This window comes from Balaenoptera musculus, chromosome 1 (assembly GCF_009873245.2).
Source record: "Balaenoptera musculus isolate JJ_BM4_2016_0621 chromosome 1, mBalMus1.pri.v3, whole genome shotgun sequence".
NCBI lineage: Eukaryota > Metazoa > Chordata > Mammalia > Artiodactyla > Balaenopteridae > Balaenoptera > Balaenoptera musculus.
This window is the reverse complement of record NC_045785.1, coordinates 24,458,272-24,485,160: the sequence shown is the minus strand read 5'-3', so window position 1 is coordinate 24,485,160 and position 26,889 is coordinate 24,458,272. Positions and strand designations below refer to the sequence as shown.

Sequence of the window (26,889 nt, the reverse complement as noted above, 5' to 3'; positions counted from 1 at the left end):
TGGGCTCAGTAGTTGTGACTTGCAAGCTCAGTAGTTGTGGCGCACGGGCTTAGTTGCTCCGCGGCATGTGGGGTCTTCCCGGACCAGGGCTCGAACCCGTGTCCCCTGCATTGGCAGGCAGATTCTTAACCGCTGCGCCACCAGGGAAGCCCAATATCTTCATTTTCTGAACATAGTTTACTGTTCGTGAAGTTTTATGAAGATATCAGAGAAAAGAAACTTCTTTTGGCTCTGTTCCAATAACTTGAAGCGGAAAGGTATAAGGAAAACTTTACCTTCAGTGGCTTCAGGAAGGGATGTGCAGTGGAGAAGGGATTAGTGTGGAGCTTGCCCCAGGTTAATTTACCACAAAATATTCATGGAGCTTGAGGTGCTAACAGTATCTCTGAATTTTTTATTTTTGAAGGGCATGCTTTCTGAAAGAACAACCAATGTCTTCTGTGTGTTTAGTTTCAAGGATGAAGTTGTTAACAGTGATTGTGTTTTTTGTGTGGTAAAGAACACTGGGAAACCCCTGTGCTCCTTTGAAGACAGTGCGTTTTTGTTCTGTTTTGTTTTGTTTTGTTTTCTTTGGCCGCACCTCGCAGCATGCGGGATCTTAGTTCCCCAACCAGGGATCGAACCCCTGCCCCCCTGCAGTGGAAGCATGGAGTCTTAACTACTGGACCGCCAGGGAATTCCCCAGAGTGCATTTTTGAGTTTAACAGTAGTCATCAATTAAAGAACTGTTTGCAATTCAGTCTAATTTGTGGTGGTCCTAAAATTTAAGAGCTACCAAATTCTTCTTATCTCTACTTGATTGCTCTTTTTGCTCTTACTGTTCCCCAGCAACTCGCAGTGGATCCTCAGGACAACCTTAAAACTTTACCCATTGGAGTTGTAGACTTAAACTTGCAGCACCATATTCTTACATACTTGGATCCTGTTTTCAGCTAGGCTTTGGACTCAGCTGACTCTGTGGAATAGATTCCTGATTAAAATAACTTCAGTGGTAGACTGGCTTATGTATACTTAGTGACTTCATTCTTGATCATCATAATGGGCTATGAATCTTTCCTTTTGAAATTAAATAACTTAAAAAAAATGCCTTGAAAGTTGAGAGAGGCATCTAAGCAGCAGTTTGTACCTTTCCAGCTCCCATTTCCACAGGTCCCTTCTTTTACCATTTTATGCCTAGGTTACTGCAGTGACCTCTTTGCTTAGCCTCCCAGCATCCATTTGCTTTCCCTCACTCTTTTTTGTAAAGGAATGTGAAATTAATCTTTTTTTTTTTTGGCCACGTCTCGCGGCAGGCGGGATCTTAGTTCCCCAACCAGGGATTGAATCCGTGCCCCCTGCGTTGGAAGTGCGGAGTCTTAACCACTGGACTGCCAGGGAAGTCCCTCAAATTAATCTTTTAAAATGAATTTTTATGATTTTACTCCCTGTTGCTGCCTGTTGGATTAGAGCCCAGCTCCTTGGTGCTCCATAAAGCCTCACTGGCAGCTGGACTAGTTGTGCTTTTTCACCCTCTCCTTACTGCGCCTCTAGTTGGTGGCGGGATTCCTTTTTTATTGGTCCACTTGCTTTCATTTCTACCTTTGCTCTTTGTGGAAAGTCCTTTCCGCTGTCTTCTCGCTCTGAAGTCCCCCATCCTTTAAGGTGTCCCTTGACCATCCTGTGCCCGATACTATTCCAGTTTGATTCCTGGTAGGTTTTTCTTTTCTTTTTTTTAAAAAAATTTTAATTCTTGGCCTGTTTGTTTGTTTATTTATTTTTGGCTGTGTTGGGTCTTCGTTGCTACGCACGGGCTTTCTCTAGCTGCGGTGAGCAGGGGTTACTCTTCGTTGCGGTGCACGGGCTTCTCATTGCGTTGGCTTCTCTTGTTGTGGAGCACAGGCTCTAGGCTCGCCGGCTTCAGTAGTTGTGGCTCGTGAGCTCTAGAGCGCAGGCTCAGTAGTTGTGGCGCACGGGCTTAGTTGCTCCGCAGCATGTGGCATCTTCCCGGACCAGCGCTCGAACCTGTGTCCTCTGCATTGGCAGGTGGATTCTTAACCACTGCGCCACCAGGGAAGTCCCGGTTTTTCTTTTTAATCTTTTCTTTCAGGGCAGAGAACTTTGTTTGTTTGTTTTTTACTGCTTTTGTTACTTCCAGTAGTGGCTCATGCAGATTGTGCATTTCAGGGTAAGTTCAAGTACTTCAGATGCTAAAATTTTATTTTTTCAATGGTCAGAAAAACAATATTGGTTTTTCAGATATGAGAGAGAAGGTCAAATTACCTCATATTGGCCAGGCCTAAGTGATTTGTATAACTTCATCCTTAGTGGTGGAAATGTTATTAAAGGATATTAGATACAACTATTAACAGTGTTTATTATGAAAAGTGCTTAATAACCCTGGAAAATATTTTTTAAAAATCTCTTAATTTTATATACTGCAGTTATAATTATGCAAAAAATTAAACTTTTCTTTCTTAAAAGGAGTATATTAGATTTCAACAAAAAGAGATTTAGTTGAGAGACAATTAATATGGAAATTTGTTTTCACTAGTAATCATCTTGCCACATAGACTGAAAATTTTAAGCAGTTAATTACTAGATGCCAGATTGTGATGCTGCCTAGTAAGTGAAATGTGAAAAAAATTATAGCAAATTTTGATTCTTAGACAGTTTTTTGACGATTTGAATAAAATGAAACAGAACAAAAATGTTTAAACATTTAAAAATAATCTTTACATGTAAGTATTGAGTAACTGATTAAAAAAATGCAGGATACTTAATTAGTAGATATATAAATGGGAAGGGAGGATTTAGAGGGTCATGTTCCTTAAACTTTCTGGAAGAGAAGGGAAAAATGAAAACACCATCTTCTTTATTTATTTATTTTTTAATATACTTAGGTATTTTTAATTAAAAAATGATTGGCTTGTGATTAAGCCATTGAAGATTTTCACCATCCCTTATTTAAACTACAGTTTTCAAAGTGGATTGGAAATTATTATCTGCTTGCTTAAAAAATACTGGTTTGGCCAAAAAGTTCGCTCGGGTTTTTCTGTAACATCTTATGGAAAAACCTGAACAAATTTTTTTGGCCAACTCATATCTGAAACATGCGGTGTGAGCTCTCTCAAAATTCCCACTAACTTTTGTCACTTTGAAATTATGTTGAAGTGAAATGTATCTGCTTAAGAGAAAATGCTTATTTGTAGTGAATTCTGTACCACCATAATCTCAATTTTTATTTATTAAACAGTTCTAAATCATAATAAAAGTGTATTTTGTAACAAGTCATCCATAATCCCACATCAACGAGCACCTATTTCAGTTTTTATTTTTCTTTCCAATCTTGATCCAAAAGGGAAGGGTGCATGAGGAGAAGCAGTCTTTTCGTGTACAATTTTGTATTTTGCTTTTAAAATTTAATGTTATTTTATAAATATTACATATAGTCCTGATAGCTGTTTTGGGTGAGCTTGTATTGTTGCATATAGTTGTGCCTTATTGAACATTTAGTTTGCTCCCAACTTTTTTTGCTCTTACATTTTGAATGTGAAGCTTTTTTTTCCTTTTGAATTTAATGTTGAGATAAATTCTCAGGAATGAACATGGCTTTTTCCAGCTTTTTATTATTATTATTTTTAAAATTTTTATTGAAGTGTAGTTGATTTACAATGTTGTGTTAATTTCTGCTGTACCGCAAAGTGATTCAGTTGTACATATATGTATTCTTCTTCATATTCTTTTCCATTATGATTTATCATAGGATATTGAATATAGTTCCCTGTGCTATACAGTAGGACCTTGTTGTTTATGCATCCTATATATAATAGTTTGCATCTGCTAACCCCAAACTCCCAACCCTTCACTCCCCCACACTCGCCTCCCCCTTGGCAGCCACAAGTCCATTCTCTATATCTGTGAGTCTGTTTCTGTTTCATAGATATGTTTATTTGTATTGTATTTTAATTGTAGTTTTGTTTGGATATATGCCCAGGAGTGGGATTGCTGGGTCATACGGCAACTCTGTTTTTAGTTTTTAACTTCCATACTGTTTTCCATAGTGGCTGCACCAATTTACATTCCCACCAACAGTGTAGGAGTTGAACATGACTCTTACTGTATATTTTTTCAGAACTCTTTCCAAAAGAATTGTCGTAACAGTGAATGGATATTTGTACCTTTTTTTTTAAAGCCTTGTAAAGGATATCGATTTATTCTTTTATATTTAAACCGTTTCTTGTTAAAGCTTTAGTAGTAACTTCTGTATGTAGTTTATAGTATTTATTATGAACTGTCTCACTAGATTTCACAACAACCCTCTATGGTATGGAGGGCCAGGTAAATTCCCTAGGGCATTAAGATTTTGAGAAGGGATTTCTGAAAATTACACAGTTTTCACAGTCAGAGCTTTGATTAGAACATGTGACAGTGTTTACCAATAATACTTCTTTATTTCTATCAGTACTGAGCGGTCCTTTCTCTGAGTTAATATCAAGTTCTTTTAATGTAATGAGAATATTTATCAAGAGATTAAAAAATTAGGGGGGGGGCTGTATCTTACCAGCTAGTTAAAATATCAGGTATTTGACTCCTGCATTGGCTACATTCCAATGAAACTAAGCTTGTGTTGGAAGTTTGCATTGCCACATGAGATGATTAAACCTGTTCATGCGTTCGGGGCTGTAGCATCCCTGTGAACGGTACTCCTTAATTAAGAAGCCAAATTTCTGCTCTGAGAGATAGCTCTGTGCAGCCTGTGTTGTGTGTAAGCAGTCCTCTTGAGCACAGAGTGCTTATTGGAGTTTCCATCTATGCAAATATTAATGGTGGTATGGTCAAACACATCCAGTCTTTAATAGTCAGCTTGCCTCTTAGTTTTTGCAAAGCTCTAATCATAGTTCTTCCTGCAGTGTTTTGTTAGGGCTCCTAATTTTATAGATTTACACTGAAGTGGGCTGGGTGATGTTGTGCTCACATCTGCTAGCTGAGTACACAGGAGCATTTCATTGGCTATGCCAATAGTAGTGTGAAGTCTATTGGTTACTACTTTGTTATTAAATAATATTAGCAGCTAATTCTTTGATTGATTACTCTGAGTCCAGCATTGTACTACTCCTTTACACACTATATTATTTAATGTTCATAACAGTTCATTTTATAGGTGAGAAAACAGGCCTAGATGAGTTAAATTCACACAGTTGGGATTTGAGACCAGTTTTTTGTTGTTTGTTTTTTAAAATGATTTCAGAGTAGTTGTGTGTGTTTACCACTATATTACTTCTTAAAATAAGAAGCCTAGAGGTTTTTGATGTTCTCAAGCCTTTTAGTTTATTGTCTCCACCTCTGTTTAAAGGACTCAGTAGAGGTTAATGTTGTGGTCAGTTGTGCAAGTGTGGCTTTGTGTATTGTCTTTTCTGTTAGATGATTAGAAAAAAAAGGTGTTTCCAAACACAATTTAGAGGTTTCCCAAGTGGCTAACATTGCTCATAAACCAGTGCTTGATTTCCACTTTGTTCTCCAGAAGCCTCATGAATAAGCTTACTGATTTCTTTTTTTTTTTTTTTTTTTAAGCTTACTGATTTCTTTACTCTCCTTAAGTCTTTTCTTTTGCAAACCTGTGGTTCAAGCTGGGATAAATAGTGTATGTGTTTTTCTCCTAAAGACTGGAGAACAGATACTATTGGAGAGGCACTTAGGAATCCCATTTAATGGGACAGTATATGGAAGAGTACAAGGTCTGTTGTATTGCTGTGTCGGATGGTAGGACCTCCCAAGCTCTGGTTCTCAGTTTGTAGGTCTTGAAAGGGATTCACTAATTTAGAGATGATTGGATTATAGAACTGACCTATACTGACTAGAACCACAAGAGATTAATGTATGAAAACTAAAATGCAGTTTACTGATTTATAAGGAGAAATAACAACTCTCAAGTGGACAGGATAATTGTGTTCAGTGATCAGCATGTTTGGCTATAGGAGGAAGCAAAGTTCTCTTAAGTTTGCTTGGTAAGCAGTCTGAGCCAGGGAAGTTACTTGGATGTTTTTAGTGGCTGCTGTACCCAAGCTACTATCTAGCCTGATGCATTAATTGCTTTTATAAGGACAGACTTGTTTGTGCATCATATGTCCTCTCCCTAAACATGCATATTGGTTGATACTGCCTACGTCTGACTCCCTGGGTCTCCTTTGCTTTGGTTGGACCAATTTCTAATTCCCTTATCTTCCTTTAGAATTGTGAAATCTTTTAATCCTCTAATTGCCTAATCTTTCTTTAAATTGAATTTTGTAAACCTCTTCTGCGATCTGTTCTTTGTTGTCCTGTCGAACAGTATTTCCAAGTTCTTGATGGGTTAAGCAGTAACTGTGTCTTTTCATACAGTAGTTGCATTTGAATGTTTGATGATTGAATTTAGGTGTGGTGTAAGTGAAGATTTGGCAACTCCTGATGTGGGTTGGTGAACCAGGATGTTTTAGCCAGCGCTATGGATGATATAACCTTTAGAGGGGTTGAATCTGAATTTGAAATAACAATTGGATACTCATCATCACTTTGTTTTATATTCAATAGATTATAGCTCCTTTTAATACGATCAGATTTGAACAATGTCTTTATTTTAGATGACTCTTGACTGTGTGATTGCTACTAATTCTCAGTAAGCTTAACAAGTCTAAGTCCATTTAATTTTGCCGAATTTAAAAAGCCAGTCTTTTTTTTTTTTTAATACAGAAGGGCTGTAAGACAAAATAGGGGAAAACATGAAATGGAACGGATGTAATTTTTTCCAAATTCAAAAAAAACACTTTGATTTTAGATATTAGAAATGGAACAAGAAGTGCTTCTTGAAAACAGACTCTTAAAGATGTTTTAAATAAAAGAAAACTCTTCCGTATATTCACAGCTGTATTAGTTATCTATTGCTGTGTTCCAAATTACCCTAAAATTTAGTGGCTTAAGACAACATGTTGTTTAAGCCTCACAGTTTCTGTAGGTCAGGAGCCCAGTCATGACTTTGCAAGATTCTTTATTTCAGGGTCCCTCACAAGCTGCAGTCAGGATTTCATCTGGGTTTGCAGTCATCTCAAAGTCCAGCTGGGGAAGGGGCTGCTTCCAAGCTTACTCACGTGGTTGATATCAGGATTAAGTTTCTCGCGGGTTGCTAGACTGAGGGCCTCAGTTCCTAAGGAATTGATGTCCAGTGACCTCTCTTGGTTCCTTGCCATATGGGCCTCTCTATTGGGCAGCTCACGGTATAGCAGCTAGCTTCGTTAAAGTGAGAAGGCGAGAGGGCGAGAGAGGAGTAGAAGCAAGATGGAAGTCAGTATTTTAAAGACAATCTTGAAAGCGGCACCCCCTCACTTTTGCCCTCTCTTACTCCTTAGGAGCAAGTCAGTAGGTTCAGCCCACAGACAGGATAAGAGGGGGAATTACACAAGGGACTGAGTACCAAGAGGTACAGATATTAGGAGCTGTTTCAGGTGCTGCTTGCCACACAGCTGAAGAGTGGAGAAGGGTATGTTTTGGAGGAAAGAGAAATGCTGTGGAAGGTCCAGAGACTCTGAGGCGCTTTGCTAAGTTTAAGAGGATAAGGTAAGAGGGGGATAAGAGGGGGAATTACACAAGGGACTGTGTACCAAGAGGTACGGACATTAGGAGTTGTTTCAGATGCCGCTTGCCACACAGCTGAAGAGTGGAGAAGGGTATGTTTTGGAGGAAAGAGAAATGCTGTGGAAGGTCCAGAGACTCTGAGGAGCTTTGCTAAGTTTGCTTCTGTCCTTGCCCAGGTACCTTGATACAGTAGTTTACTTTTCTTCATTTGCAGAGCACTCTTGCAAACCATAGGTTCTGCCTTTTTTCCTCCCAGAGTTGGCTTGCTACCACCTTCTTCTACCACTTCCTTTTTCTTTATCTCTTACAGACTTGCCTTTTCAGTCCCTGCTGTTTTCATTAATAATAGTTAATTGATCTTCTTGGTTACTTTGCCAAAGCATATGGGGTTTTAGTACTTTGGGGGCTGCTCCTAGCATCTATTTAGGATTTATATTTATACATACTGTTAATAGTGGAAGACACCATTTCCTCTTGGTATCTGACTAGGGTCTTGAGTTTTTCAGTGTGTACTGTATGCATTGTACTGTGTCATTTTATATAAGGGACTTGAGCGTCTGAGGATTTTGGTATCCAAGGAGGCTCCTGGAACCAACCCCCCATGGATACCGAGGGATGACTATTCCTTTGAGATTTGTTGCATCTATTACTACTTTGAAGTACAGTCTCCACTTTTTAGTACGTTTCTACATGTTTGTTGCATTATTGTTTCCTTTTGAGAGAATTTGGCCTGGAAACAGCCTTGCTTATATATGGACCTGCTTTTTCTGGCTTTGCAAGTTGTGACAACCTGGCAAGCTACGAGGAAAGATGACAAGATCTTAGAAGTCATTTTTGAAGCCTTGAGTTCAAGGGCTGCTGCTTTCACTAAGCAATTTGACAAATTATGGACAGACTATGTTTGCACATGGAGGCTGGTGGCTTAGAGAAGCTTGAGTTTTGAATAAAGATTTCCAAATTTGTGTCGAGAGGGATGAGCACCATAATGAATATATTTGATCATCTTTGCTCTCTTTCCAGTATATGGAGACTAAAGTTAACCAACAAGTGAGGTGTCCCTTGTGCTGACATTCTTTCTTCTGGTACACAGAGGAGAAGTTGATGCGGACTCCTGTTTGCTTACACTCCCTACAAAATACAGGAGAAAAATCAGAATGTTAGTTGGATAAGGGTACAACCAATAGGGAAAGAAATTCTATTTGTAATCTTATAGGAGGGCATTTTTGAGATTAAGAGGAGAAAAATAAGTTCAAAGGCAAGAATTCTAGAGTTGTGCGTTAGTACACATTAATTTTCAGGGTCCCATCTGTGGTTTACAGCTGTTTTGCCTTGGTGTAATGCCACTGAATACATTTATTGAGAACCTCCTGCGTGGTGGGCATTGTGTTAGGCCCACATCAGCAACATCTCTAATCATCACAGCAACCTGAAAAATATTTCCTTCATCAGTGCAAAGAGAACGAGGCCCAGGGCAGTCCTGCAGTTTGTCCTATGACACATCAAAGTTGTCTAGTCCAGGGCTTCCTGACTCCACTGCCTAGCTATGGTCTGGGCTCTCCCTCCCACCCCTTCTCCCTCCCACCCCTTCTCCCTCCTCCTCAAGTTAACAGACCAGCTGTGTCCTTGCTTCTCTCAGAGAATGAACCCTAGAGGCATATTAGGAATTGACGGCTTGTAACTGCCCATCTTCAAGTAAACCAATGCGTCTGTGCAATTAAGTGTCAGACCGAAATGTGTCTTTTGTCATGACCTTGTTGGACTAGAAAATAACAAGTTAGGGGAAAAAAGTACAAGGGAAACTGCTTTGCTCCAGGTAGTAACCCATGTCTACCAGATAGTTTTATAGAGCTAGAATAAATTGATGTCGAGAAACCCAGAATTTAGGTTGGAAAGCTGAGATTCATTTTAGTGAGGGCAAAGTTGATATATTTCTTCATTATCATTGAGTTATGGGTTGTAAATAGAAAAGGTAAACCTTTATTGTCAAGGAGGAGAGCAAGTGTTTTGTACTTTCTGGTTTTTTATTCTGTTCCTCTGAGAAATTCAACTCTTCAGGTGCGTTCTTTTATGCTCAAAAGCAGTGTACTATCTCAAACTTCTGAGTTTCTTGTCTGACTAGTAGCAGCTGAAGTGAAAACATAATTAGAAGAAATAAGAGGGACATTTTAGTGAGTAAAGCTGATAACCAGAACCAAGAATGATGGGATTCTAGTGGAAATTTACTTTGTAACCGGTCACTAATGCTTTGATCTTGTGCAAAACTGTACTGTGTTTTGCTTGAAAGGGTAGTTTGCATTTCTTTGGTTGAAGCTAATTTAAAGCTAGTGATACCTGCATTTTTATGAGGTGTGGAATGTTTTGTGAAGTCTCTATAATGGCATTACTAAGTATTCTTAAGATTAACTGAGGTGAGGAGATTTTTATTTCCCTTCCAGTAATGGGGGAATAGCTGTTCTGTCTTTCCAAAATCTTGGAACAGGTTAATGTTGTGGTTGGGAAGTTTTTTTTGTTTTTGTTTTTGGTTTGTTTTAGTTTTTTCTTTGTGGTGTTGAAAGTGTTTTAGTTAAACAGAATCTCTGTGTATGAAGGAGGTGAGTTTTGCCTCTGGTGTCCCATAGCTGGGGTCTGAGTTCATGCCACAGCTTGAGTAACTTTGTAGGGCCCCTTAGTATACATGTAGGCAGAAGTAACCTTTTAATAGTTGTAGGTACTTTCTTTTTCAGTAAGAATCTTCTTAGCAGTTAGCTGATAGGTCTAGTATGAATCCCCGCCTCCCCCCCCCGCCCCCCGCCTTTTAAAAATCTTGGCATAGATTAAGTGAATAATTCTAGATATTTAAGCTGAGCCTCTATTGTGATGGGTTGATCTGTAGCCCCCCTTGCATTAGGCCTCTTTGTGACTTTTACCAAACATATAGTAGTGCTCTGACCACAATCTGCGGAGTCAGAACACTGCGATTAAAGACCTTCAGGGCACGTGAGCATCTTCAGTACCCTTGTCTAAAAGAAAGTGTTGACTGCTGTACTTTCATCCTTTATGAATTCTTTAAAAGCATCTATTATTTTTAATTTGCAGCAGCTCTTGCCAGGTAAAAAGTTTTGGGAAACAGATGAATCCAGCAAAGATGGACCAAAAGGAATATTCCTGGGTGATCAATGGCGAGACAGTGCCTGGGGAACATCAGGTAATCTAGATCTAGCATCTGTACTGTGATTTATGCCTGTCTTAGAGCTCCTTTCCTCAGCAATTGGCAAGTTGTGAATTTTACATCAGTGACAAGCATGTCAAGCAATGTCCTGTCCTGTGGTATAATTGCCATGAAGGAGCTTATATGATGTAATTTATTAAAACATAATTAACACAAAATCAGGTCTTCAATATTTTACTGAAGTGCTAGCCACAGGGGAATGGTCTTATTTGAAATGACCATAATTTCAGCTACAACTTCTTGTTCTGTACTGCTGTCAGCATACTTGGAATTAGAAAATCCATGCCTGCCATTTGAAGTTCATGTTTCTTTCTCCTCCCGTTGCCCCTGTGTACTGTGTATGGGGTGATCTATCTATAAATGTGGTTTGGGCCAAATAAGTCACTGGGCATGGACGCTCTTCTGACTGACTACCCCTGAAGAAAGGGATGGGGAGAACTTGTAGAGGCAGACATACCGACAGCAGAAAGAAATGACAGTTGATAGGGAGGAAGGAGACAGAAAATTCAAAAGCTGATGTGCTGTGTTACAGCAATATAAGAATGGAACCTCAGATGACAGTGGTCATCAGAAAAGATCAAATTATGTTGTTTTAAAAAAGGCAGTAAGATCACATTTTGTTTCAGTAACATTGCCAATAAAATATATTAAAAAGAAATTCTGCTACTTGAAAGGGGTAAACATTAATTTATCCACTTAGCTAGATAAACCAGTTATGTGAACTGCTGTATTGCTCTGCTATCCTGGATATATGAGGGGTGTGTTCCGTTTCCTTAGCTTATGTAGAGTATTATACTTAGGGAAAACACAATAGGAGGTTTTGGCTCAACTGACCATGGCAGGTTTCCTGATTCCCAGTCATTGGTTTATCCATGAGACATCACTCATAATTTGTTTGAGCCTCTGGCTGCACTGTATCATGCTTGTGTATCTTTTTTGTAGATCATTCAGTTTCCCAGCCAATCATGGTGCAGAGAAGACCTGGTCAGAGTTTCCATGTGAACAGTGAGGTCAATTCTGTACTGTCCCCACGGTCGGAGAGTGGGGGACTAGGCGTTAGCATGGTGGAGTATGTGTTGAGCTCATCCCCGGGCGATTCCTGTCTAAGAAAAGGAGGATTTGTAAGTTGGCTTGAGGAACTTGTTCCTATCTCTCTCTCTCTCTCTCTCTTTCCCCTTTCCCCTAAAGCAAAACATGCCTGTTTAGTTTCCTTAGATATTCACAGCACTAAGTGCAGGGTTTTAAAAAACGCTTTTATTGCAATTAGATTTCAGCAAACACAGCAGGAGATGTAAACTAAACTTTTTAAAAATAGAGAAATGATGTTTTTTGGGGACTCATTGATAGTAATGTGAGGTAAGCACTGAAATCTAGATCGCAGTTCATTGGCCTACCAGAAAACACCATTTTTAGTTTAAAACAAACAAAAATAAAAAGAAAAGGAATTAACACAAAGCTGAAGGCGGATGTCAATAGGGAATAGATCTGAGAGAGTGATTTGCCAATACCCTAGGATCCTTAAAATGGATCAGATATGTGGGGTCATTCTTGTTTTTGCTAGCTAGGCTTTAATTATGGAATGGATCTTTGGCCCTCTTTGAATAGCTTTGCTTCTCATACCCAGGCTGTCAGGAAATTAGAAGTTCTGTTAATTCTGTATTTCAGTTTTTTTCAGATTCATCACCATTGACCTCTCTGATGCTAAATTGTAGCTAGAGCAGCTTCTCTGTCTACAGCCTCTTCCCTTTTTAAGTCTTAAGCAGTCTTCCTCAAGCATCTTTGATAGCCTTTCTCAAAACTAGTTCTTTCTTATACCATTGACTTTCTAGATCTAGAAGTCTTAAGATGTGTTTCTGTTTGAGTCTTCTTCATTTTTTATTCTGTGACTGGTTTTATATTCCAAGTCACAGCTAGGAAGGCCATGAAAGGCACCCTGAATCTTTCTTCCTTCCTTTTCTCCCGACTCAACTTGTTTTGTACCTTTTCAAAGCACTTTCTCCCTGAAGTCTTTTTGGGCTAATGCTACTGGTTGGCAATCATTTTAAGAGACCTTCTTTCCCCCAAATCATAATAATAACTTTGCCTTTACAACTATCTTACATTCTTTTATCTTGATAGCATTTGTTGTCAGTGTTTTTATTGTTAGACATCTGTTGCTAGGTATCAGAGGCTTGGTCCTATTTTCCCAGTTCCACTTGAAACTTCTGTAGAGTTACAGTAGTACATTTTTGGTGCAGCTTTCTCAAGTGTCAAGTTCAATTCTTTAATATGTTAGTGGACATGAAATGAACGATTGTTGACTTGCTTGGCGGGAAGATAACAGGTGGCATCCAGGGTAACCAGAATTCCCATGGAGTTAGCTTTATTCTAGGCACGTCAAAGATGATGGATGTTTCAGCTGACGTTGACGCTTGACACGTGGCTGGAGCTTTTGATTCCACCAAAAAAATGGGGGGTGGGGGTGCGAAATGAACTTATTTAAGAGGCTGGTTTGGATTTCTCCCAGCTCCACATCTAGAAATTTGGTTTGAGGAATTTAGCCAGAACAGGATTGTTCATTTGTATAATTACCTTCAGGAAGATCAAGGGACTAAACTGGGGCTTTTGTCTGCGTCTTGCATGGTAGCTGTTCCAAAGCTGACCTGATTACTTCTGGGTCTTTTGACCCTGCAGAGGCATAGGTCAGGTTTAGTGGCTTGTAGATCAGATTGGAAAAGACTTCTTGTATTTGAACCTTCCCAGGAGGCTACTTGGGAAGAACAAGATCTACCCTTTGGATGTGAGGAATGGGATCAGGCAAAATGATCATTTGCCTGTTGTCTCATGGGAAGAATGGTGTTACTTCTTCTCTCCTTTCAGCTTATCCCAAGCTCACCTCTTTTTCTTACCTCACACTTCCCTCATCTCAAGAGTGCAGATTCCTCAGAGGAAGTGCTGCCTTCCAACTTCTGCCTATAACTTTTAGTTATTTACTAAAGGAGAAAAGTTAGTGTCGTGCATAGGTAAGTCATTACTGTGGTGAACTGGAACCTGTGTGTCTCTTGCCATGAATTCTCTATAATGTGTGACCAGCTTCTTAGTCTTGGGCATTAGCCACCAGGCATGTGCCTGGGTTACTGTGAAGTTTGTAGGAAGAAGAAAAATAATTAGAATTAGGAGAAAGGTAAAACACTGGGGCTGACTTATTATTTTTTTTCCTGTTTTTATCTTTTTAAACAGTTATTTCATTAATCTGTAACGAGGCTGTATCTTTTGTATTCAGTATCTTATTTGATTTTGTAAAGGTGGCGTCTATCCTTAATTGTCTTGAGAGATTGGTGATTTTTAGTATTGTCACCAGAGGAAGTTGGAAGAACTCAGGATAGAGGAACTCAGGATAGAGGTCAGAAAATTGAACTCTCTAAAAAGCATCTGCTTTACTGAGCTGCTGAGGTTTGCATAACGATAAATGAAAATTCTCCAAATCTGTGTTCCAACTTTTCAGAAGGAGGGTTGTGGGTAATGGAATGTTATCCTATTATCCCATATTTTGACTTGAGTTGCACCTAAATGGTGATACAGGAAGACTGATTAGTGACGTCAGTCCATCACATTGGCACGTCTAATCTTTTGGTGGATGGAGAACTGAGGATCAGTGAACTGCTTTATGAGCTTTTTGGTTGTATCCTGCTGATCTTATGGGAAGAGGTGGGCCTTTTTTTTTTTTTTTTTAATAAATCTAGTTTGTCATTCAGAGTGCTGAGTTCAGAGGCCAAGGAAGGCAGAGTATCTGCTTCTTGTAGTTAATTGTTCTAAAGAGTAGGAATTGATGGTTTATGGATCAGAGCACTCAGATGTTTTTCTTTTTGGGGTGGCTGTACCAACGTTACCTCCAGTAAGCCATGGAGAAGCCGCACTTTAATCGCCTGAGAGCTAAAAACATCACCGCTGATGGCATAATGAATGTAGACCTCAAATCAAGTACTAAGGGGCTATTCTCAGATACTGACAACAGATAAGCCAGACTCTGATTAACTTTTCAGTTAAAGGGGTTTAGAACTAAAGTAATTACTCATTTGCAGTGGTTTTCCATTTTCAGTAAGGTGGTTTTACAGTTAAAGCTTGAATGAAGGTACTTAACTCTTTGTCTAGCTTTCCTGAGCCTTTCTGAAGTTCATTTTTGAGTGTACAAATGGACTCAGCTTAGTTGTTTTGGCTTCTGAGATAAGAGTACTTGCAGGCTGATGAAAAGAATCCAACAGCAGTGTTTTGTTCTCAGCACCCACTGTAAATTTTTGATAGTATTCCGAGTATGGATCAGAAACTTCAGGGTAGCAGTTTTCAGAATAATGGGAAAACTCAGAATACCAGTTAAGTCAGAGTCAAGTCTTTTAATTTATTTCCTTTTTATATCCTTTATTTTATTGATTCGTGGAAAAAGACAGGTCCCCTTACCCATCCCCCCAAACACCCCAAAACAAAACAAAGCATGGTTCTGGGTGGTTACACAATCATATGTAACTACTGTGTTTTGAGGACACTGGGTGAAATTACCCATCCAAGGACCCTGCTATTGGTCTTTTGAAATACCAGCTGATCATCACATAGATTGAAGCCTAGCCAGTCAGAAAAGTGGATCGTCATTTCTACCTTTCTGGTTTATGGTTCCTAGGTAAATGAGAAGACCATTGTAAACTTCAGTTAGGGTGAAGGCCACCCTAAATTTGCAGAAGAAAGACTTTTAGAAAAAATATCTTGGGAAGACCTTTCTGCTTATTTGTAGAGACTGGCTGCTTTCTGACCTGGAGGATGCTTGCACACTCATGGCAATTCACTTAGGTCACAAAATTGATGACTTGCTTTTCTAGTCTCCACTGCATTTGTTTCAGGCAGCCAATGCCACTTTAATTGATTTTTGTTTAAAAACTTTGTGGAGTATAATGCAGGGGTTTGAGTCTCAACTGGACCTTAATTTCCTCATTTGCACAAAGTCTAATTCATATGGCTATGTAATATGTATGAAAATGCTTTGTAAGCCTTATAAAATCTTGCTCCACAAAGTCCTTGGACCAGTAAAATTATCAGCACCTGGGAGCTTATTAGAAAGGCAGACTCTCAGATTCTACTCCAGACTTTATTGAATCAAAGTCTGCAGTTTGACAAGACCCACAGGTGATTTGTATAAAATTAAAGTTAGATAAATACTGCCTTATAATTTTCTTGGAAGATAACAGATCAAATTCAGAAACTTTTATCTCAGGTTGGAGCCCCTTCAGATTTGAGCTTCCTTTGAACAAGAAATCTATGTACTCTGCTTTGCGATGTCAAGCTTTTAGACACTGACTAAATAAAAAGTTAAAAAAGCACAACTTTCAGAAAACCTTTTTTGGTTTTCGTCTCTTTTTCCTCCTGGATATGGTGGTACCACAGCAGAGGGCAACACTCTTCTTACCTTTTTGCATACCAGGAATTGGGTGATCATATACACAGCGCCTGGTATATTCCATATTCCACTGTTTCTAAAGTGCACACCTCCCCACTTTTGTTCATTTTGAAATTGGGATGCGCTTTTCAAATGATATAGTTTAACTGCCAGTGTTTCCTTTTTAGCAACACATAAAATGATGGTATGTCTTATAAATTGATGGTGTCTCAGATTTGATGAAATGTAATAATTGGTGGTGGCTTGATTCTGTACAGATATTTCAGAAAAGTCAATGGGACAGAGGGTTTAATAATTAAAGCCATAGTCATTCCAGGGGGGGAAACATAAGCTATCCAGCAAATTTGAAGCTTTAGGGGGAGTGGAGGTGAGGGTGGGTGTGTCTGAGAAAGGTAGTGGGAAAAATGTGAAAATTAGACAAAATATTTAAAATAATCTTTTAAAAGGAATTGCACATTCATGAATTGCCCTATTTAATACCTGAAACAACAACCCTTTGAGGTTGATGTTGTCCCTATGAATTTATAGATGAGAAAAATGAGGGTTAGAAGGGAAGTGGTGGGACCTGAATTCAAACTTTGTTCTAATTTCAGTTCTTAGCTATATTGCTTTTTACTAAGGTATATGCTACTTTGGTTTGTTTATTTGTTTCTCACAATATGATTATATTTAATATGTTAATTTAAAAGTAATTCACATGACTAGTAATTTCAAACTTTTACTCATTTTTTTTAATATTTGAAATTTTTTATTACTAGTGGAGCTACTGAGCTGCTGAACTTCAAAGAAAATTGACATTTTGGTTTTTTGGGGGCATTTTGTGAAAAACCGAGAAGTGTACACAGGAGAAACCAATATTTTAGTTAATGTTATGGCTTTAGGACTCGAGTGTCAAGCAAATACACAAAAATATTGTTTTAGAAAAAAAGGGAAGAAAATTACTAATCTCATTGAATGTGACTTCTGCCATATGGAGCTTTGTGGTGAGATCTCTGCAATAGCAGGAAAAATTAAGTTCTCATTTCTCTGACTTCATTCAGAATTAATGGATATTCCCTGAAATATCCCCCCTGTTATGTGAGGCTTTTGAGGAAGCTGAGCCACGGCTGGAAGGACTGTGATCCCCACTGCGCATGGTTCTTCTTTCTGTCTGCTCTCCTCTCAGTTCTTTGATATCTAGCAACAGAACGTGTTGTTCCATCTCTGTGTAGATCTGGGATCTGATCTCTCAAGAACCCTCCTTGGCCCTACTCTAGAGATTTTGATTGGGCTTGGCCTCTTTGCATTTTGAGCACTCTGAGGCCTGAATTTGGGTTACAGTTTTGAATTGTAATTTACCTAAAGGGAGCCTACAACAAAAGGATGCTATTAATCCTTCTTTGTTTTTTATTTCATTTAGTCAGTAGACTTTTTTAATATTAATATGTGCTAGGTAATATGTGACGAAAAAGCAAAACATACCCCTTGCCTTTAGGATACTTAATTTGGACTTAATTTTAGTGGTTCTCAATTGTGAGTGCTTATTGGAAGAGAAACTTTTAAAAACGTTTGTGGGAGCTTCTACAGACCAATTAAATCAGAATCTCTGGGAGAAAGCCCAGACACTTGCAAAGTTTTAAAAAGATTGTGATGTTCAACACCAACAATAGAGCCACTCTGCATTGTGAAAATGACAGTGTCTCTGGGAGGGCCAGATTGGCTATACTCTTTTCTTTGAGTTAAACCACTTAATTGGGAGCATTGAAGATTTTTAATCTTAATACCACAGATAATGTTATATAAGAAATACTATCCCAGTGCATAGTTTTTACTAGTATCATATTTGTATAAAATGGTTATACTTTATAATAAACTTTTGCATATGCATCATTTCATTGATGTTTACAACTACTCTGTTTTAAACAAAATGAACCCTGTTTTATAGAAAAGGAAACTAAGACTCAGGTTTAATGACCTGTCCAAAGTCCAGTAAGTGTTAGCACTTGAGATAGAGTGTAGGTTCTGTGCAATCTGGGTTAGTATTTTCTAAAGGAATACTTTATCTTACACATTAAAACTTTAAAATCCCATAAAACATACCAGCCCATTTATACCCTTCTTCTTCTCTCTCTCTAGGTTCCCCAGATTTCTAAGAGACCATTTTTATGATCCTGAACCCTGTATTCTGTATTCTCTTTTAATAACAGACTTCTGACAGAATAGCTTCCTACTTGTGCTCTTGGTGTCATTCAGAAATCAGACTTCATGTCAACTATTTTAATTTAGGGCTTTTGTTGATTTACAGAACTTGTTAAAACTTTTTTTGATTTACTGAACTTGTTAAAACTTGTTAAAACCATGTACAGAAACGTGTACAAGTCGTAAACGTTTATCTTCATGAATTTCTACCAAATGGAAACACCCACTGTAACCCATCCAGATCAAGTATGGAAGCCTTCCTTGGGTCCCTCACCGTCAAATAGGAGGAACCTGCTGTTCTGCTGAGGCATTACTAGCCTAGTCAGAGTAGAAAACCAGGTAGCTATATTTTATATAAATGGACTGTATAACATTGGCAAAACCCAGCCCATCCTGGGGATATCTTTGAAAATCTGCCCTTGGTAGTAAAATTGAGAATGTAAGTATCAGTGACCAAGTGTTCAGGCCAGAGCCGTTGGCTGTTACAGAAGGGGAGCAGCTTCTCAGCAAGCCCTTGTGAAGGGTCACTGGGGAAAGATCATGAAGAACATTGATTTGGTGAGTGAGTCTCTTCTGTACCCAGATTTCTTGCTCGTTGGTGAAACTTCCTACTGCTGTTGTATCAAATTTCCTTCCCATTTTTGCCTGTAGACCTTTTGAACTCCTTGTGAGAAATTGGAGCTGAACTGCTCCTCCTGAGCCAGTGACTTGATTTGTAGATTTGTGGGAGATTACTTAAGTGTGTTGGTGGGATGGGATGATCCTTCTAATACTTTTTTTTATTATTGACATTAGTGGTGTCTAATTCAGGTACAGTTGTTTATCACCACCTCCTGGACTCTCACCTGATGATAAAGATAATGGGAGGATCCTTCTTATTTTATCAGTTCAGTTTTGCAGGATTTTTTTTGTCATTTCAGTTTTCTTTTTTTAAAGAATAAATGTGCTGGACTTCTGGTGCCTTTGTGGACTCCTCTCCCTATATTCTTTTTTTTTTAATAATTAATTAATTAATTAATTAAAATTTTGGCTGTGTTGGGTCTTCGTTTCTGTGTGAGGGCTTTCTCCAGTTGCGGCAAGCGGGGGCCACTCTTCATTGCGGTGCACGGGCCTCTCACTATCGTGGCCTCTCTTGTTGCGGAGCACAGGCTCCAGACGCGTAGGCTCAGCAGCTGTGGCTCACGGACCCAGTTGCTCCGCGGCATGTGGGATCCTCCCAGACCAGGGCTCGAACCCGTGTCCCCTGCATTGGCAGGCAGACTCTCAACCACTGCGCCACCAGGGAAGCCCCCATTTCAGTTTTCTTTGTCATATTTTTTGAGCTTCTGCCCAGCACTGTATTCAGTGCTGGGGATATAAAAATGAGTACATAGCTTCTGTCAGTTTTACCTTTGTAGGAGGAGGGAGCTTTTATCTCTGGACATTTTGAAAGCTCTTTCTTTCTTTAGAATCCTGTCATATTCCCATATCTGGTTTGGGATCTCAATGTCATGCTTAATTGGCTGTCATTTACTCCTTTTGAACCAATAAGAGTGTTATACTTTGAAGATGTAGAAGTTATATCTCATTTGCTGCCAAAACTATACTTTACCATCTTGCTGCTACATAAAACTAAGTTATATATCCTTTCTAAATCCCTTCTGGTATATGTTCCTTTATTTTTATTAGGCATGAAATCTTTCTTTTTCTGTGTCACATTTGAACAGAGAATGATTTTGAAAGCAAAATGGGCTTTGCACTGGTAGTTGAAAGGTCTAAGATCGTCAAGGTCCCTGAGTCTGGTCTTTCTGGGCCAGAGATGGCTAAGAACTACTTTGAGAGCATCTTTTTATTTTACATTTGCAGGCCTACCTACCCAGTCATAACTGAGCGTCTGCTGCTTTAGCTTCCATTTGTGATCCACCCCCCCGCCCCGCCCCCCAATGAAATTTGGTTGTGGTGACTGGAAATGCTGTGCGGTAGTTCTCATCATCTTTTGACTGGATCTTCCCTTTTACCAGGAGCTTTCTTTTGGTCCAGGTCTATTTGTTTCTTCCTTAAACCAGAAGTCAGTGATGGGGACAAGCAAGATTACCTCTCTCTAGTTTTACAAAAGCAAAATTACTTAACCCTTGGGTAAGGTTTTGCAAAGCTTTCTGTACCATGTCAAGTCACTATACCAAACCTTCTTTTCCTTCTGGAAATTAAGACATATTTGCTTTAAATGTCCATGTCTTAACTTAGAATGTTGGTAAGAGGAGACAGACTTAATTTCCTTAAAAAACAGGACATCAGTGTGCTTGGCACCACATCAGTTCTTTTAGGTCCAGTCTTTTAATCTTTGTAGTTTGAAGCACTTCAGAGATAAATTCTGTCGCATTAATGATTCAGCTTAACACGCTCTCATGTAGTCGCTGGTATGGGACAGGCAGTGGAAGGCAACTGGTAAGCACTTCTTAGAGTACTCTTTGTGAAAGAATTTCATAGTTAGATTTAACATGTTTTGAAGGATTAAAAAAGTCAAGTATAGGATGTTTGGTGAATTATAGATTCAGTAAACCGTGAGATATTGGGTGGAACTGGGGTGGTGGTGGTGCAAATTGGCAGGGCATATATCCCAAGATGAAGTGTATAGAGTAATCGAATTGGAATGATGTTAGACCACACTTAGCTCAATATTCAGAAGTAAGGGAGGAGTTTACATCAGCAGTGGAAGTAGGAAATTCATTTTGTAGGCTTAGTACATTCCAACTATACTATTAGCTGCCATTCCTGGGGCTTTTTAGGAGTTGAGCTACTCTATAGCGTTAGATTTGAGAGCAGAGAAGTAGAACCAAGAGATATAAAGTTGTGGTTGGGCTTTGGGTAGAAAGGAAAAAAATGGGGTGGTGGGACATTGGGCATGATAAGACTGTCCTAAACTCTGTAACATAAATGTATGTCTGTCTCCCCCATTTGGCAAGACTTTCTGCAGTGTTCCTGCCTCTGTGTTGTCTGTTAATTAGATTGTCATGTCTTGAAAGGTCATGGACACTCTCCTGTTCTAATTAGCATCTAGTGTAGTCTGGTGTCCACAGTGGTTGCCCACTATTGTTAGTTGATGATGATTAGTGAAGCTGAAGCTATTTTTTAAACAGGGCCCAAGGGATGCAGACAGTGATGAAAACGACAAAGGTGAAAAGAAGAACAAGGGTACGTTTGATGGAGATAAGCTAGGAGATTTGAAGGAGGAGGGTGATGTGATGGACAAGACCAATGGTTTACCAGTGCAGAATGGGATTGACGCAGACGTCAAAGATTTTAGGTTTGTATGTTTTACACTTCTGATTTTTGAATGGGGGTTATGGGTTTTTGTTTTCATTCAGTTTTATTTTGATTTTAGTTTTCTTTTTCCCTCCCTGTGTGTCCTTTTTAATTATTGGGTCTAGTGTAGGCCATACCACAAAGATTGTAAATTAACTGGTAAGGTGGAACTTTCTAAGATTTGTCCATGCCTGATGTTTTGCCAAAACAATAGACTTCTCATTTGTATAGAGCTCTGTAATTTGCAGGATGATTTCATAAAGATCATTTCAGTGATTCTCAAATATCAAAATCACCTGGGATGGGTGCCTTGGGATTTCTCCCAAATCACTATCTTGGGAGAAATCATGGTTACTAATGGAAGTGTGTCATATGGCTCTGGCATGTTAGAGTGGAAGGAAAGACAGTTGAGAACTTAAGCATTCTTTTACTTGAGACTCATAAGCCCCCTTTGAGGTAGGCAGGTTAGGTATCATTTTCTTCATTTTGAAGAACCAGAGATGCAGCTCAAGTGACTTGTTCTTAATCATATCCCTTCCATGGAGGCCTCTCATTCCATCTCTGGTCGTAATTGATTTGCAGGTTTTACCCTATAATTTTAATATGCACAGTAATGAAATGATACTGTGTTTATTCTTCATTTATGTAGCTAACCTTTAGTGATGGTATATGATTTTTAAAAATTTAAAAATCCTTAGTCACTCATGTATAGTTAAGAGAATTTAATTTTTAGTAATGTAATTGTAGTCTAAAACTAATATACGTGTACCTACACCCACACCCACCCGCCCACCCACCCCTTATCCTAATAATCTACAAAGTCAAATTAAAATATATTTCAGGTCATTGTAGAACAGCGTTCAATTGTTTAGTCTTCCTAACCTAACTTTTGTATCTTGTGAGTGTAAAGAATTACAGTCTTTGGAAGAAATTTGAGACACAGAGAAATAAACATTTATCTAAGGTCTTTCAGATGAGTTTGGGTAGCCTCTCCATCCTGAATCTCAAGCAGCCTGTGGCATTGTTTTGTGGTATTTGACTTCGGGACAGGTGGTAGTGGTAGGGTTTGTGTGTGTGTCAAGGAACACGACAAGAGCTTTCATTTGTACCAGCGATAAGATTTCTTTTAGGCTTAGAATGTAGTCACAGGCTATACTCCCTGACTAGAATATAATATTATTCTACATTAGTCTGAATTGGAATAATATAGTCCTGTAATCTTTTTACATAGGGTGACCATGTGTCCTGAATTACCCAGGACAGTATTTGTTTATACCTGTGTCCCAGGATATTTCTTAACACTGCCCTTTTTTTTGCTCTTAGGAGTGTCCTGGTTTGGATGATAAATTACATCCTCACATTACTTTTAATTCTTAGAGTTGTCTCCTTAGCAGGGGCTTATCCTAGATATGAATTTATTTTGTACTATTTTGTAACGGTCTGCTTCTGGTTTCTTAGAAGGGGAAAAGGGGAGACAGTTTTATCAGTGGCCAGTGGTACCCAGGAAATAAACACACACAAAATTTTCACCTATTAAAACAATAGTTTTTTGAAGTAGACTTATTCTCAGATGTGGAATTTCCCCTTAGAAACTGCTTTGTCCATTGACTCTGTTTAAAGAGTAGATGTTGCTTTTGGGGGGCATATTTTACTACCCATATTTTGGGATCTCTGTTTTCATGGATGCCACAGGCAGTGATTTTTTTCCCAGTTCATCCAGTGTTCCTCAAATCTGGGCCCCTTGGTTAAAGGGATTGTAAATTAATAGCAGTTAATGTAAATTTAAGGGGTGGGTTGTGGTGGAGAGGCAAGCAGTAGAAGAGTAATTTTATAGGTTAGAACATGTAAGCACCAGAAGGGTCTCCAGTCATTTTGTAGAAATAGTTTTAAATACTATTGGTAATGAGCTGTGTCAAGGACGTTGTCCTTAAACTTAGGTTGCTGTAGTGTCCCTCCCCACTCAAAATAAGGTTTAATGCCCTTTACTTTCTCTGTTTAGCCGTACCCCTGGTAATTGCCAGAACTCTGCTAATGAAGTGGATCTTCTGGGTCCAAACCAGAATGGTTCTGAGGGTTTAGCCCAGCTGACCAGCACCAATGGTGCCAAGCCTGTGGAGGATTTCTCCAACATGGAGTCCCAGAGTGTCCCCTTGGACCCCATGGAACATGTGGGCATGGAGCCTCTTCAGTTTGATTATTCAGGCACGCAGGTACCTGTGGACTCAGCAGCAGCAACTGTGGGACTTTTTGACTACAATTCTCAACAACAGGTACTGTGTGTGTCTCTGTCACTCTCTCTGCTCTCCCTCCAGCCAGCACATTATTCAAGTAACTGAGAATGGGGTAGTGGGAGGAGGGTGGCATTATTTTAGGCCTTCGATAGCCATTCCTTATTAACCCAACAGTGATGTGGATTACAAAGCCTCTGCATCTTCCCCTCCAGAAGCTTATTCCCATGTTGAGGTTTATTGGCAAGAGACCACCCTGCTCTGTGTACTTCCTTTGGCTCCTCTCTTTCTTCAGGGCCTGGGGAGGGGATGTGGTGGTGTTACCTCTTGTAACACAATCCTCTTGAATGTTAAATTAATTCACTGAAGGTTAATGTGATTGTACTGCTGTTGGTTTTTGTTTTTAAAAGAGTAAACTCTGTTGTCTGCCACTGTCAGGAGTCCAGTGCCAGATGTCTTATTAGTCCTGTCTTTTAATTAAATGAGTTACTACAGGTAACAGACATACCTGGTACCTTTCAAAAGAGTTAGAATGTAATTAGGGGAAAAACACAAATCATGCGACATAAAATCTGCAGTGAAATGACCTGGCTCTTCTTTTATTCATAAGTCTTAGGAATATATTGTATGTGTGCCTTCTGGTTTTGAAGGCATGGTATGACTAACTCTAGGGTTTACTGATTCTTCTGTTTAATTTTTTTTTAAAGGAAAATTAGCTGTCTGAATTATAGAAAGGGGGTAGGTAGCCTCCTGATCATGTTAAGTACCACAAGTTCTCCTTTGTGGCTACAAGCAGTTTGATGGGCCATGAATTTCTGATACTCCTTAATTTTGGAATATAAATATAAACTTCTAGGTTTGAAAGGTTAAAATCTCGTTTTGAAGTTTAGAAATGATATATCTATAATTTTTTTCTATGGGGAAAATTGGCTTATGGTCTTTGTAGATCAGTTGTACCATACTGTCCCTTTAGTTGTCATAAATGGCTGATTTTAAATGAATTTTGATTGATAGATGATTGGATAATAAAGTTAACCATGTGAAGTTTACAAAAACAAACCCCTTTAAGGGATGATGTGATGTGCATACTCTGTGCTCATATCAGATGGATATATTAGGTTTAATTAACCAACTCTTTTTCCAGAGAGAAAGTGAACTAAAAGTGTACACTATTCTCCCTGTAGTCCCCAGTAGGTATGCTCACCTTTCCATAGGAATTTGACTTCCTGTGCTTTTTGTCTTCTTTTTTATGTTTTTTCACAATGAATTCTCAAAACAGCACTTTTGAGTGAAGCCAGAAATTACTTCAGATGCTGAGGTGATAATGGACTTCAAGATATTTTGTGTCACATCAGCAAATATAGGGACACACTATTACTGTGTAGACTTCAACTTGTTCATCTTAGAACATTAATGTGGTAATTTCTCTATCTAAATTGAGGTATGTTAAGTGCAGGCTGATTCTAATCAGGTTCCTCTAACCTAGTTATCTCAAGAAGTTTTATCTGAATTCTTTCTTTTACTCTGTCTCATTGGTCTGAACTTCCCCTAGCAACCCTTAGAACTCCAGGCGGTTTTGGTTCTTAGCTTCTATTCCCTATCTAACCCAATCTAACTCTTTGCTTGTTACTTAAGAAGTGTTTATTTAAGAAGCGTTTGTCTCCAACCTCTTATGAATGAAAATCTGATTCTCTTTCATATAATTGTTCTTTACCTCATAATCAGAGTTGGGATTCTCTTTTGATTTATTGATCTTGGGTTTCAAAATAATTCTATCAATTTTTGAGGAGCCTGGATAATTATTAGAACTTGAACAGAAATGTACTTTTGCATACCCACAAATAGTTAACACAATTAAATCAAAGACACCACCCACTCAGATTTATAAAACCTGGGGTGCCTTTACCATGTATCCCATTTCAGCAGTTTCTGGACGTTAACGTCATTATTTTGCAAGTTAAACTATTGTTGGGTTCTGACTTCCCATGCATGTCTTGGTTGCTGCAGTATAGGGACACTGTTACACAGGTACACCATCATCATAGGATGTGATCATTGTTATTTTGTCCCATGGGCTCATAATTCTTGCTATTCTTAGTAGATGGCTGTACACATTCTTGTACTTGGCAGCCTAATAGCATGCCTGGGAACCGTTGGCCCAAGACTCTTCAAGACCCTTAACTTCCCAAAGGCTCCAGCATAAAAGCCAGTAGTAATTAAGAAGGAAGGATACTTGCTCTACTGTAAATTGGTGTTTGTTCCTACACTTTATCTTTCTAATCTTTTTTACCCTTTTGCTTTTCGTTACGTTTTATTCCCCCTTCCATTTCTACTAATTAAAATGGTTCTCATTCTTCAAGGTCCAGTGCTGTTACCTTTCTTGATTTCCAAATCAAAAAGTTGTCATGTCTGTCTCCTTTGAACCCTGTAGTGCTTTGTGCTTCCCTTAAGAAAAGGAGTCATCATGTTCTGCTTTGTGTTATGATTACATGTCCTCTGCTAGATTGTAATCTCCTCAGAGGGTAAGGCGGGATCTTGATCCCTCTGTGTCCTCTGCTTTGCTTTGCTTTAGTGGACCAAATTTCCAGGGAACCTTTTCCATACCCCTATTATATTATCTCAGAACACCCCCCGTATTTAATATACTTCCCAAAACTAAAATTGGAAACTAGCCTTCTAAGAGGTCTGGAGGCCACTCTTTGAGGCCTTGCATCTATTCTAATATGTGAGTCGTTTAGGTCTAGCCCAGTAGATGTGCCTCATAGACAAATAACTGGACCTGTATAATATCCAGTAAATTTACCTCCTGAATCAGTATTTAACCTTTTTAATGTCAGAGCCCTCTGGCCATCTGATCAAAAGCCATAGTCTTCTCATCAGAAAAACATAATTCTTTTGACACTCTATTTTGTGGATATCTTCAGGGAGATCACAGATCTGTGGACTGCAGGTTATAACCTTCTGTTCACATTTTTTGTTGTCACCTG

At 38.8% G+C, this 26,889-nt stretch overlaps 1 protein-coding gene across 20 annotated transcripts in view; it reads left to right on the top strand.

The window, feature by feature from the left end:
* Positions 1–26,889, top strand: part of PUM1 (pumilio RNA binding family member 1) — a 128,155-nt gene that overhangs the window by 43,017 nt on the left and 58,249 nt on the right. For 11 of the 20 annotated variants that reach the window (XM_036868346.1, XM_036868328.1, XM_036868319.1 and 8 more), the window contains 4 exons: positions 10,660–10,768; positions 11,735–11,913; positions 21,509–21,675; positions 23,674–23,944. The exons of 2 other annotated variants lie outside the window; for them this stretch is intronic. In XM_036868346.1, coding sequence (XP_036724241.1) covers positions 10,660–10,768; positions 11,735–11,913; positions 21,509–21,675; positions 23,674–23,944 — 726 coding nt within the window. The remainder of the gene's footprint in view (positions 1–10,659; positions 10,769–11,734; positions 11,914–21,508; positions 21,676–23,673; positions 23,945–26,889) is intronic. 7 more of the 20 variants (XM_036868423.1, XM_036868388.1, XM_036868378.1 and 4 more) reach the window with 3 other exon arrangements.